Source organism: Falco peregrinus, chromosome 12, assembly GCF_023634155.1.
Source record: "Falco peregrinus isolate bFalPer1 chromosome 12, bFalPer1.pri, whole genome shotgun sequence".
Classification (NCBI taxonomy): Eukaryota; Metazoa; Chordata; class Aves; order Falconiformes; family Falconidae; genus Falco; species Falco peregrinus.
In genome coordinates, this window is record NC_073732.1 from 9,196,286 (window position 1) to 9,212,156 (window position 15,871).

General features: G+C 47.3%; 1 protein-coding gene across 1 annotated transcript in view; it reads right to left on the reverse strand.

Annotated features, from left to right (window-relative positions):
- The window catches only part of EPHA4 (EPH receptor A4), a 107,165-nt gene extending 96,727 nt beyond the window's left edge, over positions 1 to 10,438 (reverse strand). Inside the window, 3 exon segments of the mRNA XM_055817483.1 lie at positions 4,399 to 5,062; positions 9,415 to 9,482; positions 10,307 to 10,438. Of these exon segments, the coding sequence (XP_055673458.1) occupies positions 4,399 to 5,062; positions 9,415 to 9,482; positions 10,307 to 10,397 (823 nt within the window). The 5' untranslated portion in view covers positions 10,398 to 10,438.
- Positions 10,439 to 15,871: the final 5,433 nt, after the last annotated feature.

The window sequence follows — 15,871 nt, forward strand, 5'->3', positions numbered from 1 at the left end:
ACAGAGCAATCAAGCCTCGGAAGATCTATTGAGCTACATGAGAACACAACACAACCAAATCATTCCTTCAGTGGAGAACCACCTAAATTTGGTTCAGACAGACTGTGTTTCAGTATCGCTCCCATGTCCCTCCTGGTAGCTTCCGTCTTCTCAGCTCCTTTAAAAACCTAACATGTTGAGTCTGTGCATTTTTTCTTTCCCTGCCAAATATAATCAACCTGAAAAAATCCTTCTGAAATCTCAAATCTGTGCAGACTTAGTCACCCTTCTGATTACCCTTTTGTGCAGCCAGACTGTTCATCAGTGTTATTCTGACAAAAAAGTTGTCTATAACTAAAATGGGAAAGTACACACAAATTACTTCACTTCCCCACCCCTACAAAACCCACCATCCAAAAATCATATCGCAGAAAAAAATATAATTAGACTGTACCCTGCTGGCGTAAACTGAACTGCTGCTCTCAATCACAGCCACTCTTCAAAGCCTCAGAGATAAAAAGAATCTTCTCATTCAAATTATTACTTCTTAGGAATGCTCTTATCAAAGTTTGAAGGAAAATTCTAAATACAGCAGTGATATGAAACCAGGACCGAGCCATATTTTAAATGACACTGGATTTTCTGCCAATTGGCCGATTCACAACTCAAAAAAGCAAGTGTGGATGAAGACAAAGCTGTTGGCTCTCATAACCTTTACAATATCACAGTAAAAATCTCAACTGTCTCACATATTTATACTAAATGGCAGGTCTAAAATTGAGATTTTTAATTTCACAGCATCAAAATCATCACAGATGGCTACAGTCTATTGCTTCTTTAATCTGTCTTTTCTCTCTTCCTGCTTGTTTCCCCCCTCCTGCTTTGAGTTAAAAGGATATGTGTTTTATCATAAGGAAATCATAACTAAATCCAAACCACATTATATGAATGTGTAACAAAACAATTTACATAACAATGATGCATACAAGTGAAGTTTAAAATTACTTTGTCTCAACTTTGCCCTAAAGCGCTAATTACCTTAGCCTTGAGATGTGCCACTACTTGGGATAGTCATGTTCCATCAACAATATTCCATGTTTATGCTCTCCTAAAGGGATAGCCAATAACACAGGAAGACTGGGGGAGAATAAATCCTAATAAGGAAAAAAAAACCCACACCAAAACAGCAGCAAGTTGGGGGTTTTTTTAGCATCAAGTTCACAGCTACAAGTGCAGCTGTAAGCAAAGAATCAGCACTCACCCGATTTCTACAGATCAGGACCAATTTTGCAAAACTACTCCTGTGTCACACCTGTGAAGCTTCCCAAATAAATATGGATTAATTAATCTGCTCCTTTCCCTTTCTGCCCTGGCTTTTTGCATATACATATACACACGGATATTCAGCAAGACAATTATCATCAATAACATCAGCTGGGAAAAAGCAAAATAGCAGTCAGAGGAAGGACAGTTTTTTGTCACCATATTCAAACACCTCCATTCCACTGACAGAATTTATTTTAAAGTCCTGTTCAAGGTCAGAGAGTCATTAACTCCCACTACAGGAACCACCTTAGATGTGAAGTGACTTCCCATTACACTTCCCACACACCAGAAATTAAGAAAAAGCAGCTCAAGGAAGATGTATTATTTAAAAATCAAAATGTTGAATGAACTTAAAGCAATTTTTAGGGTAACCCAAGCGCCAGCTGCTCCATCGCAGCACTGTGCAGCAGGAGGCAGGTCCCAGGAGAGGACAGGGAGCTCCGAATTCTCCCAGGAATCTCCCCAACAAGTGCAAAGCCCCGATCCACTGGCCTAAATTATTTCTGCCCACCGAGCTTTTGTCAAACATTGAAGATCTTAATCAATCCTAACTCTGACCCTAGGATCACAGGGGAAGATGGATGAGGGAACGGACAAACTCTGACCTTTCCTTGTATTTGTCCTGCCACAGTCAACCTACTGAAAAACAATTGAGGTGGAACCTGCTCACCAGCCCCAGTCCCAACCCAGCACCCTTTTACAGCCTTTCCCAAACCCCAAGTCTCTCCCCCCGCCCCCAACCCTCTGTACCAAACCCACAGGAATCCTCCTCCCTTCATCCTCCTCCTCCTCCCTGCCAAAAACCTGCCAGAGCAGAACATTTGCTGAACTACGAAGTTAAGTGGGGAAAGAAAAGGGGAAGCCTCATTCAACAGTGTCAAAGGCCAAACTGCTTTAACAGCCTCGCTGGAAACCAGAGAGCAAGCCACAGAGCTCTGGTAAACTTCACAAATTCGTGAAGAAGAGCTTCCCAGTAAACTGTTGTGGATGAAGAATGGCAAACGTGAGGAAAAGGAAACCACAAATAAATGCTGATGAAATGGGTTTAGCGCTTTCAAATTACGTGCTGGCTCAAATCCTCTCAAAATGACTAACACAGGCCAGCTTTGCTCTGGAGAGCCCAACAGACTGAACATTTCTACTTCCTTTGTAAATATGGCATCACCTGATCCTTCTTTTATTTGGGAAACAAAGAATTAGGTTTCCTGAGCCCAAGCTTCCCCAGGTGCAGCCAGTAGGAAAGCTGATATTCATCCCCAAGGTCTAGTCCAGCACCATAAAAATAAATTAAAAAAAAAAGCATCCTACTACCACCACTGCCCACCAGCAAAACCTCAAGAGATTTCCCTTGAACAACACAGGATTTGTTAGGCATTAGCTCATCACGTCTGGGCCCACTGACGCCGAAAAATGGTAGATCTGTGTCAGAGTGACTCACTACTGACCCAATAGGCCTTCAGGAGAAGGCGGAATAATCTCTGTGCAATAAACCAAGATGCTCTCCCCACCACCATTCACCTCTTCATCTCACAACCCAGGCTGTAAAGGTATCAAGAAGCTTTGCCCAGAAGCTACCCAGCCATTAGAAAGCAACAGTACGTCCCCAGCCAGCAGTACCACAGCCGCAGGTTTGCATGTTCAATGATACACAGGTTTTCAAGTTTCCATTCAGGGGATTAAAAAAACAACAAAAAATCCCACCCACAAACCAAAAGCACACCAAAAAATCCCCAACAACCAACCAGAGTAATTTACCCCAGACAGGATGCTCTGTTACCAGCTCATCTTTCAGCTCTCTCTACAGCCTGTGGTAATTTTGTTGCTGATCTGACACACTTGGGCATCTTCCATACAGCAAAACCACCAGAATTAAAGGCTGAAGCTTATACTCGATGTTTCTTTCTTACCAAAGCTTAACTTCCATGCATCATAAATGAACTTCATATTGACTGTAAATCATCATTTAAAAAAAAAAAATCAAATAGGACATTCAAAAGACACTGTTCTCTTAGGAGCGCAGCACAAAAGCAGGCAGTTACTTGCTCTACTATCTTGTTCTCAGTCTCAAGATGAAAAAAAGTGACCTACTGAAAAACACACCAAGGAGATGTGAAGCAAAGTCATCTGGCACTAAAGAGCCTTTTCCAAAATCATGGTTCCAAATCCACCAAGGAATTGAGCACCATCAATTCAGCACCCAGTAAAATCAAGCCCACTGACCTGTGCAAGAATCCATTCAAGTTTGATCTTAATTTATGCTTACAAGAGCAAGAGTTTAGAAGCTGAAGTTAAAGATATTTTATTTATAAACTCCCTTCTCCCCTAACCTTTTATGACTTCTTTTTACAGAAAGGGGAGGTGAAGAGAACACATAGGTATTGAGGTTTTTCTTCTTTTTAGGATAATCTGTCTTTTATACAAACTTTAATCCCCAATTCTGCAGCACACAGGATGGTGTGTGTGGGAGGGTGGGGTGAAGACTTTTAGCATTTCTAAGAGTATCCTAGCACCTCTATTATTAAGCTGACAATAGAGACCCTCTAAGAAATTAAAATATTTAACAAAGGCAGCAGTGTCAAATATCAAAGGGTTTTTAGTGCTAAAAATCTGCAACAAGTAAAACACCAAAGACTTCCCCTTCCCAAGGTGGGAAAGGGATCTGGCTAAAACTCCTGCTTCCCCCCCCCCCTCCCTGACTGGTTCTTACCCCACTGCATTATCCGAAGGAGACTTTGCCAGAATTTCCTGTGCTTAAGTTCACTTCAGATAAAATGTGAAAGATTTGTCTTTTTAATTGACTGCAGCTCAACTACACTGTCTTCCAGTCATTCACATTTTGGTGACTACTGTGAGCCAATTCAAATTTAAGCGCCTGCTAGAAAATGTGTTTCACCTTCTGCCCATTGTGCCATTTGCACTACGTAATTCTTAGCCTTGCCACCTGGAGCTATTGGACTTCTTCATTAAACCCCTCTGTCCCACTACATCCCACAGGGGCTGCTAATTACTGGCATTACTCCATTTACTCTCATCTCCGATTCAATTATGCATTCAACTAAGCCCCAATGAAGAGTACAATATGGCTCACCCTACCTTGGCATTCACCATTGCGTTCTTCGTAGCCAGCATTGCACAGACAGTTGCCAATGGGCACCAGCCATTCACCATCTGCCCCACAGTACATTTTTGGCACATCCTTCTCTTCCGAGTTATTGACGCAGGAGCCGCGAACCTCCACCAGAGAGGATGTATCAGCCCCAGTAATGGTGTCTGGAAACTGTGCCAGGTTTCGAACTGTCAATGGGCACTTCTTATAGAAGACACGAACAGACACCAAAGCAATGCAGGCACCGACATCCTGAAAAGCCAAGTAAAACCCCTTCTTGCTGAGCGGTCCCACATCCCTTATCTCTGTATTCAGCTTCATGATCCTATCGCCAATGTCCACCTGGGTGAAGCTCTCATCAGCAGCAATGGTGTCAATCTTGGCAAACTGGCTCTCTCGAATAAAACGCTCCTTATCATTGTTTGATTCATAGTAATAAAGGTTGAAAGTCTCTTTGCAAGTTCCCATGACACCTGGCAGGCTGTTGCAGTCTCTTAGCGTGAACTTGATTTCAATATATACCCTCTGAGCCCCCTCACGGGGAATCCAATCAGTTCGTAACCAATTATTCTGACTGGGCTCCATCACATTGCAGACTTGATAGGTGCGGATCGGAGTATTCTTCTCATCCATAATGCTTACTTCCTCCCACTGTGAAGAGGGAAAGGGGAAGAAAAATAGATCAGCATTAAAAGGAACAACAGAGCTTCACAGCAAACAATCTGCATTTCCACAACTAACACAGAAATTGTTTTCCTCCAACAGAAAAAGTACAAACAAACAAAAAATAACAAACCCACCAGCTGACCAGGCCATAGCCAGGAACTCGGCTACCTGAACATTAGAAGAACCACCTGTTCAGGAGAAACAAGCTCCAAATCAAGGAACACTGAGGAGCAGCCATGTGTTTTCAAGGCCCTCTGAACCAATCCAAGAATGCTCCATCGACTGACTGCGTGTATTTGCACTGCAGTTCTGTCCACAGGCCCCTGCCAGGGTCAGGGCCACACACGGTACCTGCAGCCGCACAGCACTGACACTGCGGCACGTCCTCTGCAGCAGGTAATGCACAGACCCCACCTTGTACATGAGAACATCACACAGTGAGATCGCACTACTTAGTTACACAAAAAGCACAGGGCAGAGAGAGTAACATCCACATTTCTGGCATCACTACCATGTATTTTAAACTCTTAAGCCACCCCTTATTATTTCTCTAAGCTGCCAACTTCCCTGAGCTAGCAATATTCCAGACACACTCAGCAAACAGTCTTTACTTTGGAGCTGCGCAGGAATAGCTGTCTACAGAGAACAGAGTCCTTGACTCACATGGCACTTATAGATCGAGACAGGTAAGGAGAGATCATCGTCAGTCTACCAGCAACACTGCCATAACTTCGCTATCCAAACAATGTTTCTTGTTAGCAGGAAGGTGGGAAAAGAAGGAATATTATACATTTCGTCCTAGAGGAAATGTGTGATTCACATTCTCAAAAACCCAAAAGGTTAGCAGAGAGGGTAAGTGCTGAAAGATCAGAGTAGCAACATGCTTCACAACTACACCCCTCAAAAATCCAGTTCAGGCATCTTCAGAAGTGCCAAACTAACAGGCATAATTATGAAACAACAATAGGTGCAATCCAGGGAAGGTACTGAAAGAAGCTATCAGTCCCTAATTCAGTAGTTCAACATGATAAACTTAGAAAAGGAAAGCAGGCATAACCAGCCGTTCTGAAAAAAATTGTTTTATGGATTATCATAGACAGAAGAAAGTTTATCACAGTGCTGTCCTGGTAGGGAGAGATATCTTTCCAGAAAAAAAAAACCCAACCATAAAGCTTCGGTATTAGAAAAATCCTTCTTAAAAAAAATAATGTATTCGATAACTATTGTCTGGGTTGCAGGCAATACAGTGAGGTATATAAAGTTTTCCAAGGATAACAGTAGTAACTTTAAAGAGACTTCCCAGAAGCGCTTTTCAGAACTATTGAAGCAGTGGCTTTGATAAACAGAAGCCTTCTTAACATTAAAGGGCTTCTTGTATAATATCCTACATTCTTCTCACAAGAATTGCTCTTATGCAAGTGATTTTTACTTAAAAAAATTCCAGCTTAGCTAAATCCCTTTATAGAATGACAGTAGTTAGCACCATGAGTCACTAGAAGCAGAAAAAATAATATTTTATTTGCTGCCTAGAGATAACTGCAAATTAAAATGAAGGGGGGGAGGGATCAATACTCAGCATGTCACTCCTTTTCACAGAAAAGGAAAAAATAAACCTTAAAAAGTCATCTATCAATGTAAAGTGTAACATGGTGTTAGTAAGAAGACAGTTGTTTAATTTACGGCTGCCACAGAGTTAGTTTACTGTTACAATATTGTCTTTATGATCCATCACTTTCCCTTCTGCTTATCTTCAGACTGTCTATGCTACCTATTGCGTGTGGCACATCAGAAAGGAAGAAGCAGAGGGAAACAATACTTGTTGAAGGGATTTCCTTTAGTGCATTTACACAAAGGAGGATGCTGCTAGAGGATTCAATGAAGAGACCACTGAGGTCAACGGACTGACTGCAACTAAATTCAGCAAGTTTCGGATCAGGTTCTCAACACGCCCTTGTCTCCTGACAAACATGCAAATATGCAGAACTGAGTTTCTTATTTCATAAACACATGAACACAAGACAAACCTAAGCGCATCTTACTGCCAGAGCTGAAAAGAACTACAGACAGCCCCAAATTTCCAGCCACCGTAAATGATTTGTAGCTCTAAGTATGTGGTCAAAGCTGTAACTTTTTGCTTTGAAGCTGACATTAACTTTCATAATTCAACTCTTCCCACAGCTTAATGATGCAGAGTAAAACATTCTCGACACAAAAACCTGCTTTTCAACTGTGAAATGCAAGAGTAAATCATTAATTACATTTATAACACAATTCATTAATTCCTCCAGGGCTACTATATATTTGATTACTGCCAGTCACTGCTGAATGACTATGTTTATCTCCAGCCCTTCTTATCCACACAACCCTCACACTTCAGGAGCTGCGTGGTATCGCTGTAGAAAAACACCTTTTTTAAACAGACAATAAGGTACACACAGTTAGAAGAAAAACCAGCACTGAAGGAAAGAATATTCCCAGGAAGATAAAGGAGTTCACTTCTGCTGCTTGCAATAAATCTGCAGCATATGAAGTTAAAATAAATGCTTTCCAAGCACTGTATCCCAGAGACAGACCATGTACTCTTAAATTTTTCACTACTGGCTTAAAAATAGAACACACGTGTGCAGGTTTAGTGAAACGAGTCACGTCCACAATAAGAACACACATTTCTTTCTCAAGCTTGCCTGGCGCTTTCAGAGAAAACGTGGGGGGAAAGGGAGAATCCAACAGCCATTAATAATATACAGCTGTCCTCTGATCATCAATTCTACTACTGACTTATTAAAACTTGTACTTTAGGTCCTGTTCTAATATACAGCGTAGATATCCCTTGGAGAGCCATGTGAAAGACCCTGTCTCATTAACTGACCTTTCCAAGGAACAGGCTTAACAAGGAAGCCCGACTCTCCCTGAGATAGAGCTGTACCTTTCCACACTGTCAAAAGATGAGGGCAATTGCCTGCAATCAGCAGTGAATGTGCACCACTGGCGCTGCCAGAGGCCTGCCAATCACCTCCCCACTCTTTGAAAAACCGAGAAAAGAGAGAAAAAAAAATAAGTTTCAGGGACAGCACAGCGTGCTTAGGCAGAGCACAAGCCAGGTCTGTAGTCAAGTTCACCCAGAACAACAATAGGGGAGCAAAACAATCCCCCATTCTCCCATGTTATGGTTATTCAGGGCTTATGCATAATGCATCACCAGCCAAGGCAACCTCAGATTCCTTCCACTCACTGCTGTTTCCTTAGCTCTGCTTCTTCCAATTACGAGTGGGAACGCACACAAAAAAGTAAATTTGTAGTTTTCCTGAAGAATCCAGTGCTTTTCTGTGCACAGGCCCTGATCTTTCAGTACTTTTATTTTTCAGTCGGTTTGATTTAGTTACTTCTGCTTAAGCATACTAAGCCGCTTTACTCATTCCATAGTAAAAGGATTTGAGGTGGGTTTTCTTATATTAATGTTTAGTGTGCATTGCTGGCATTTTTCTTAAATTGTTCACTTTAAGAAAGAAAAGGCCTTTCTAATTGCTTATTAAAAAAAATAAATCCCTCGAGATCCCATGAAGTACAGTCTCCACCAGATCCCCGCAACTCCGAGGTCCAGCCTTCTCAACAGTTTCCCACAGAGGCCCTGGGCACCCTGCAGGATGGGGCACAGCTGGGGGAGCACAAGGGGCCCATCCGCTAATCTAAAGCTAAGTTAGCTGAGATACCATGCCTGCAGCTCACTAAGCAAAGGGGCTCTAAGCCCCGGCAATGGGTGTGCGAATCTCTTAATGTCATCACATCACCATCGCAAAAGAAAAAAAAAAACCCTCCAAGGAATCACCATTAAGCACCAGGTCCTTCAGTTTATCTGTTCAGAGACCAAAACACATGATGTTTACAACCCTGAAATAGGACAACTGTCCCGTCACGCCAAGAGGTCTGTCTTGTATATTGATTCCCTACTCCTTCGTCCAGGAATAGAACAGCAATTGCCCTGAACATCTCCCAGCCGAGACGGCCCACAGATATAATAATTACCATCAAGAATGCCAGTACAGTCGCCAGATCACATTTCTTGTTGGTATTTGTTTTAAATAGGCATCTAAGCCCATGCCTCAACCAATCTCCCAATTCTGAAACCTCTTTTCTGCCCTTTTGGTTTCCACTTCTTCCATGACAGAACTATCCAAAGGGAGTATAGAGTTTCTCCAACAAAGAGTAATTCACTCGGTAAGCCAGGGAGGAAACCCGACCTCCTCACCACAATCAACAATAATCGAGCCATTAGGACTCTCTGAAAGTTACTAATCACCCCCTTTACCCTTTTGATCAGATAGCGCTTTAAAACTTACCCCTCCTTCCAGGGGACTTGCTATCCACCCCAGCTCGCCCTGAACCGATCTGGAATCCAGCAAGGTAACTGCAGAAAGGTACAAATAACACAGGTTAGATCCCAGCCGCCGAAAGGCAGTCGGTGTTAGAGCAAACCGTTCACCTGAGCGCTTCCAGATGCTGGAGCACGATCGCACCCACCTCCGACGGGAAACGTTCTTTCCGACTGCGCCGAGGCCCCAGGACCGCGCATCGCGGGCCGGGTCAGACCCGCGGAGCCGCCCGGCCCGGCCCCGGCGGGCAGCGGCAGCGGGCACGGTGCGGACCCGCAGCGCCACGCTCCCCGGGCACGGTGCGGGCGCGGCGGCACGCCAGCGATGAGCGGGGAATTGTTACTTGCCGGGAGCTCGTCCCGCAGCGCGGCCGGGCACCGGCGGACCCGGCGGGGAGTCTCCGACGGGGACGGCGCCCCCCGCCCAGCCCAGCCAAGCTTCCCCCGCGGAGCCGCCGCCGAACCGTCCCGCGGGACGGGCTACGGCACGGCCCCGGGGAACGGCGCGGAGCCGCCGAGAGCTGCCGGGAAAACCGGTTGAATGAGCCACCCTGCCGGCGCGGGGCCGCCCCGGCGCCACTCGCGGGAGCGCTGCACCCCCGCGGCCCGGCCCGGCACAGGGGACCGGCGGCGGCGCGGGGGGACGCGCGGGGGGACACCTGTGCCGCCGCCGCAGGCGGGCCCCCGGAGCGCCGCTCGGGCCGGTCACCGGCCGCACGGCTACCGGCCGGCGCAGCGCGGCGCGGGCGGCGGGGAGCGGTGCGTCGCCCACCGCCCGCCCGGAGGGACGCCGAACTTTCCCCGCGGCGCCCCGCCGGGGGAGCGCGGAGCCCGGCCGCGGGACGCGCGCGGCACCTCACCTTCGTTGGCGGGATAGACCCGGGAGCCGGTGACGGCCCCGCACACGCCGACGAGGAGCGGGAGGAGGGCGCAGAACGGGACCCCGGCCATGCCGCCGCCGCTCCGGCCGCTCTATCCCAGCGGAATAACTGCCTACATGGGGCGCGCGGCGGGCGATAGACATTGCCAAGGGGGCGGGGCGCAGCCTGCCCGTCAGGCCTCACCACCAATCGATGCGCGCCCCGCGCCGGCCGCCCCGCCTCGCCCCGCCTCGCCCCGGCCCCCCGCTCGCCGGCGCGGAGCTGGCTGCGGGGCCGAGGGGCGCGCTGCCCCGAGCCGGCGGAGCGCAGGGGTCCCGCCGGCAGGGGGGCGCTCCGCGGGGGTCTGTAGCATTAACAGTGTCCGAGCACAGAAAAATGACAAAAGAAGGGGAAAAAACCAAAAATAAAACAGTTCGGGGCAGCGATCGCTCTCTGCCCCGGTGCGGCGGACCGCTGCGGACGGCCACAGGCACGCCGCGCGCGCGCCCCCTCCGCGCGCCCAGCCCGGGGCGGCCCCGGGCCCCGCGAGCTCCCGCCGCCCCGCCCCGCCCGTCGCGGCGCCACCGTTGAGCAACAGCGCCACCTGGCGGGGGCGGTGCGCCCCTGGGCGGCCGGTGCCCCGGTGACGGGGGGGCGGGAGGGCGCGGGGCTCGGCGGGCACCGCCGGGAAGCGTTTTTCCCACCGAGGCCGGGGAGAAGCGGGCAGCGGGGGCGGACCCGCAGCAGCTCCCGGCGGAGCTCCCCCGGCCACGCGAATCGCTGAAGCTTTTGTGCACAAGGGCAGCGACCGTGCGGGCGGCTCCGAACAGGCCGGGGCCAGGAGCGCTCCCCGCCGAGCGCCCGGGGCTGCGGGGCCGCGCACGCCCCGCACACGCCCCGTTCCACAGCTGCGCACGGGACCCGCACGCAAATCCCCCCGTGACTCCCAGCCGCTCCGCGGCCGGTGCCACCTGCGTCGGCCGGTGCCGGTGAGGCAGCGCGGAGGGTGTGCCCTCAGCCAGGGGCGGGCAGCTGCACCCCGGCTTTGCTCCGGACGCTTCGACCGTGCGACTTTTTCGAAAATACTCCCGAAACGCGCATTCACAACAAATATGGAGTTTTTAAAAGTCGGCGGAGCCCTCGGTACACCACGCAGCCCGAGCGGCAACCGCTGCCGAGGCCCAGGGGCCAGCGGCCGCCCCCCAGAGCAGCCCCGCGCGGTTCGGGGGCTACCGGGGCGGGCCGGGCTGCAGCCGCCGCTGGCTCCCGGGGCTCCGCCCGAGCCGCTGCCGTTACCGGTACGGCTGCCAGGGGCGGCCGGCGCCGCTGCTGCTTCGGGAAGCTCCGCAAACGGCAGCGGGTGCGGAGCCGGCACCACCCTCGGTCTTCACCTGAGGCACTGGGCGGGGGCGCTGCCTCAGTTTCCCCCAGGTTAGCGCGGCAGTAACAGCCCCCTTCACCGAGGGGGGCAGCCCCCTGCGCCTGGCCGCGCTGTCCCCTCGGCTGGGGACAAAACCCTGCTGGAGTCAGCCGGGAGCGGTGCGTGGGCAGCCCCGGGACCCCCCGGCATCGCCCCCCGGTCCCCGGCATCGCCCCGGACCCCCGGCCCCGCCCCGGCCCCGCAGGCGGAGCGGGCTCCCGCCGCCCCGCGCAGGACACGGACCCGTCCCGTCCCGTCCCGTCCCATCCCAGCGCCCCGGCCTCGGGAGCGGCCCCCTGACTCTATAAAGACGTTTCTTCTGCCGGCGGTGAAACGAATTATTGCCGCCGTTAAGTTTAGTTTAAGCACGGAACCCCTGCAGAAGCGCGATGAGTTAAAAATTATTTCGAATACATCTTCAGGTTCGAGTAACAATTTTGTGCAACAGCAAACAAGCCTGTTGTGAACCAGCCGTTTTCTCTTTAAACCACTCTGCGTTTTCCCAAATTCAAATATCCGTAAAATACAAGACTTTTAAACACTCTTACTCCTACCTTTTACTTCAAAATATAGAGTATCTTTCACCTCTTTTTAATTTTAAGGCAAGAGCTAGGTAGGAACGCAATTTTTTGTTTTTAAAACTTTTTAAAAGGGCTTATTAACGCAGTATTTACAATGAGGTTTCTATAGTCTGAGGCTTGGATTGTTTTCTTTTGCCTTATACATTTATTTTGGAGTACCCACTAGCAGAACTGTAAAGACAACCCTGCAAAGATAGCTGGTGTATTTTTCTCTAGAAAATAAATCTTTAAAGCAGCTGCTCGGATAATGGGAGTTAGAAAACAGTGCGGCACAGTCACTGCAACTGTTAAAAGTTACACTTCCTGACTTTAATTATCTACAAGAATTCTTGGCCTAATGAGGAGGAAGAAAAGGATTAGTTCCTTTTTTATTATTTACACAAAAATATAGGCAGTCCTCAATTAAAGCAATCTGAGTGTTCTTGTTTTCACATCTTTGATGTGTCTGACAGATCTACTACAAGTCAGGATAAACTTAATGGGAATGGTGGAGCATCAAAACATCTTCTTTTTTTAATTGAAGTTATTCTTGTTGCAATGCCAGAAAAGTCAGTTGTCATTAAAAAATGTTAAATACTTTGAAACCTTAAAAGTATTTCTATTATATTAATGCAACTTTAATTTGATAAAAAATTGCCCATAAAATAAACACAGACAAAGTAAAAACGGCCTGCAAATGTCATAAACTAAAATGTTCACAATTCTACCAAATCCACTTTATTTTGGCTCCAAGAAAAGGGTGGGTTTTTTTAAGAAACCTTGCCAAAATAATCACAATTTCCTTACTTTGTGTCATTTCAACGAATCGTAAAAGCCCAGCTTGGTTTTAACAGATGTCATTGATACTTGGACTAAACTCTGTTCTCAGCTTCAGCAAGTAACACCACCTTACAACAAAGTACCTGACATCAAAATTTATTCCTTAAAATTTTGTTACAGCCATTAGATCTGTTACATTTTTCTTAACTGCCTATTAACTGGGCAGCCTGCACTGCTGCCAACCTGCCGGCTCACATTATTGTAACTCACTATCAGGAGTGATTCGGCTTTGATGGGATCTAATCATGTTTGCACCATAATCAAGTTTACACCATTTAAACGGTCAATTTAATGCAGCTCGAAAAAGCTCAGCCAGCCTCTCTGATATTCGTCTCAGATCTTATATTTGTCTCAGCTCCTTAGTGAAACTACATTCATTTGCAGCACACACTGTAATAATTATGACAATGTGTTAAATGTTTGATCCTGGCTGCTTCATAGAGGTCAACCCCAGCTGAATTACTTAGAAATCTGTTCATAGGACTTGAATGGTACAAACAGGCACACGAACACACAAACATGGAGTTTTTGAGAAACCATAAGTCATCTTGAAATGTAAGGGCTGGAAGTTTGCTGTATTTCCTACTCATTCACAGTTTGTTTTCCTTTTCTTTTAGAACACCAAGGGGATATATTAGTATACAAGTAGCTGGGCACTGACACACGTGGTTTGTCTTGGATATATTTCTGTAGTTAATATCATTTCTAATAGAGCGTTCCGAATGGATATCAAGTGTCTCTTTCACACACATACGCTTACATTACATACATACAGTCGCTTTACATTTTTCCCAATCATAAACACAACATTCGGAAGTTAAACACATTACAGCCCCTGAAAGGGCTGTGGTTTTGGGTGAACGTTCTGTTCTGTTTTCACTTTATCTTTTCATTCTACATTTTTCTATGTCCACCTACTCATGCTCGTCCATCTCCCCAGAAGCTTTCTGCTGTCAGTCAAGTGACAGCCTCAGTAGGAAGCTCGATGTGTTCATGGGCCTCCTGAGGCCCAGCACTACATCTAGTTGGGGGAGCAGGGGGGGGAGAGGAAAAAGAAGAAAGGGGGGGGGAAGAAGCACAAGCTCTTCCTTTAGTATGCAATTCCACAGCCTGCAGTAAAAAAAAATCACCCCTCTGAAAAGCCTTTTCCTACAGAAATGCAAACCCACTTACTCCACTCCCACACAACTTCCACACTACTCGGCTATTTGCAAAAGAGTGTAAAATTCCACCAGGAAGTGAACACACACCCACAGAGTCTCATTCTTCAAGGGAACAATGCCCCAAGGGCGCACCTTTATCAGGTTTGGCACCAGAGGGTGACTGCCGGCTCCTTCCCGGTGGAAGTGCTCGGATGTGCCTAGCCTTTCCCTCCCCGGATTTACTGATTCTTAAGGGACCTGTGAGTATTAAACATTTGCCGATAAATTACTTGACAAAAGTTACCGGTAACTATTTGAGAATAGCAGCTTTTTGTTAGATACTGAGTAAGAACTCATTCCTCAGGTCACGTTTACTTTAGATGAAGTTGCAGTCTGTAATACGAAAAGCCATAGGGGGAGAACATCTACGTGAAGGTAATATGCATTTCTATAAACATCAAGCTGGCAGAATGATTTTGTTTCAACTGGGATTAGCAGGAGTTTTGCTGCTGACCTCAATAAGAAAAGGATCAGGTTTATAGCTTATTTGCAAATCCACTCTGCAAAAAAGTGAGCTTTAGGCACTGCAGATTATTTACACTTCCTTTTCTTAATCACAATCATCATTGCAAGAGTTTCCTATTTATTAAAGCCTTGATGCTGATTACAGGACCTGTGATAGTGACTTTATTCAGACTAGGCACACATGGCAGCTTAACGGTAGACAGACAGATGCACAGATGTTTTGCCTTTTCTAACCAACAACGTTAAGCAAAACTAGAAAATCGTGAGTTAAATGTAACAGGATTTTAATGACAATTGAAGTAATATCATTTATTACATTGCTACTGATGACACAACTCAAATCTCATAGTTATTCTAAAATTTGTAAAATGCCATTATTAAGCTCCCGAGAGGAAATCCTATTACAAAAACTATTTACGAAGCTAGGAGTGTTTACGGTGCAGTTTATGCTTCCTAAAATAAACAGACATCAAAGGGCACTGGCGAAAGGTAAAATCCGAAAAGCCGTACAGACGGAGCGAAGAAAAGAGAAATAAATGCCCCAGGATGTCAGACCAGGCATTACCGCTTTTCACCTAATAAGCAGAACAAATGTCATAAATACGAGTGCCCACCCCTGCAAGGTAGGTGTCAGCTTAGCGCGCTGCAGCTCTCGCCCTCGTTAAGACCAGGGGCAAGCAGCAACCCGCAGGTTTTGTCATGTGAAAGTGTGACCAATAAACCAGTGCAAATAACTGGATGAGGCTGCAGGTTGTTTGCAGCGCTAGCACAGATGCTCGGCAACCCAGAGAGGAATGTGCCTGCCTACCTTTCATGGAAAGGTTATTTAAAGCTGCGGAGGTTAACAGACACCTTAATTATTACAAACTGCTTTCGAGTATTGCTGGCTTTGTACTGCCATTCCTTAGCAGCTGTGCTGCTTACTCATTCAGCATCATTTGGGAGTAGCGTCAGCTACCAGAAAATAAAAGTTACTGGGATGAAGATGTAGGACTGGCGCGCGCTGGCCTTGTGTGCTGGCAAGCGGCGTTGGTGGGAGGAGAGGTGCTGGCAGCGGCCAGGGCCACCAGCCAGAGGG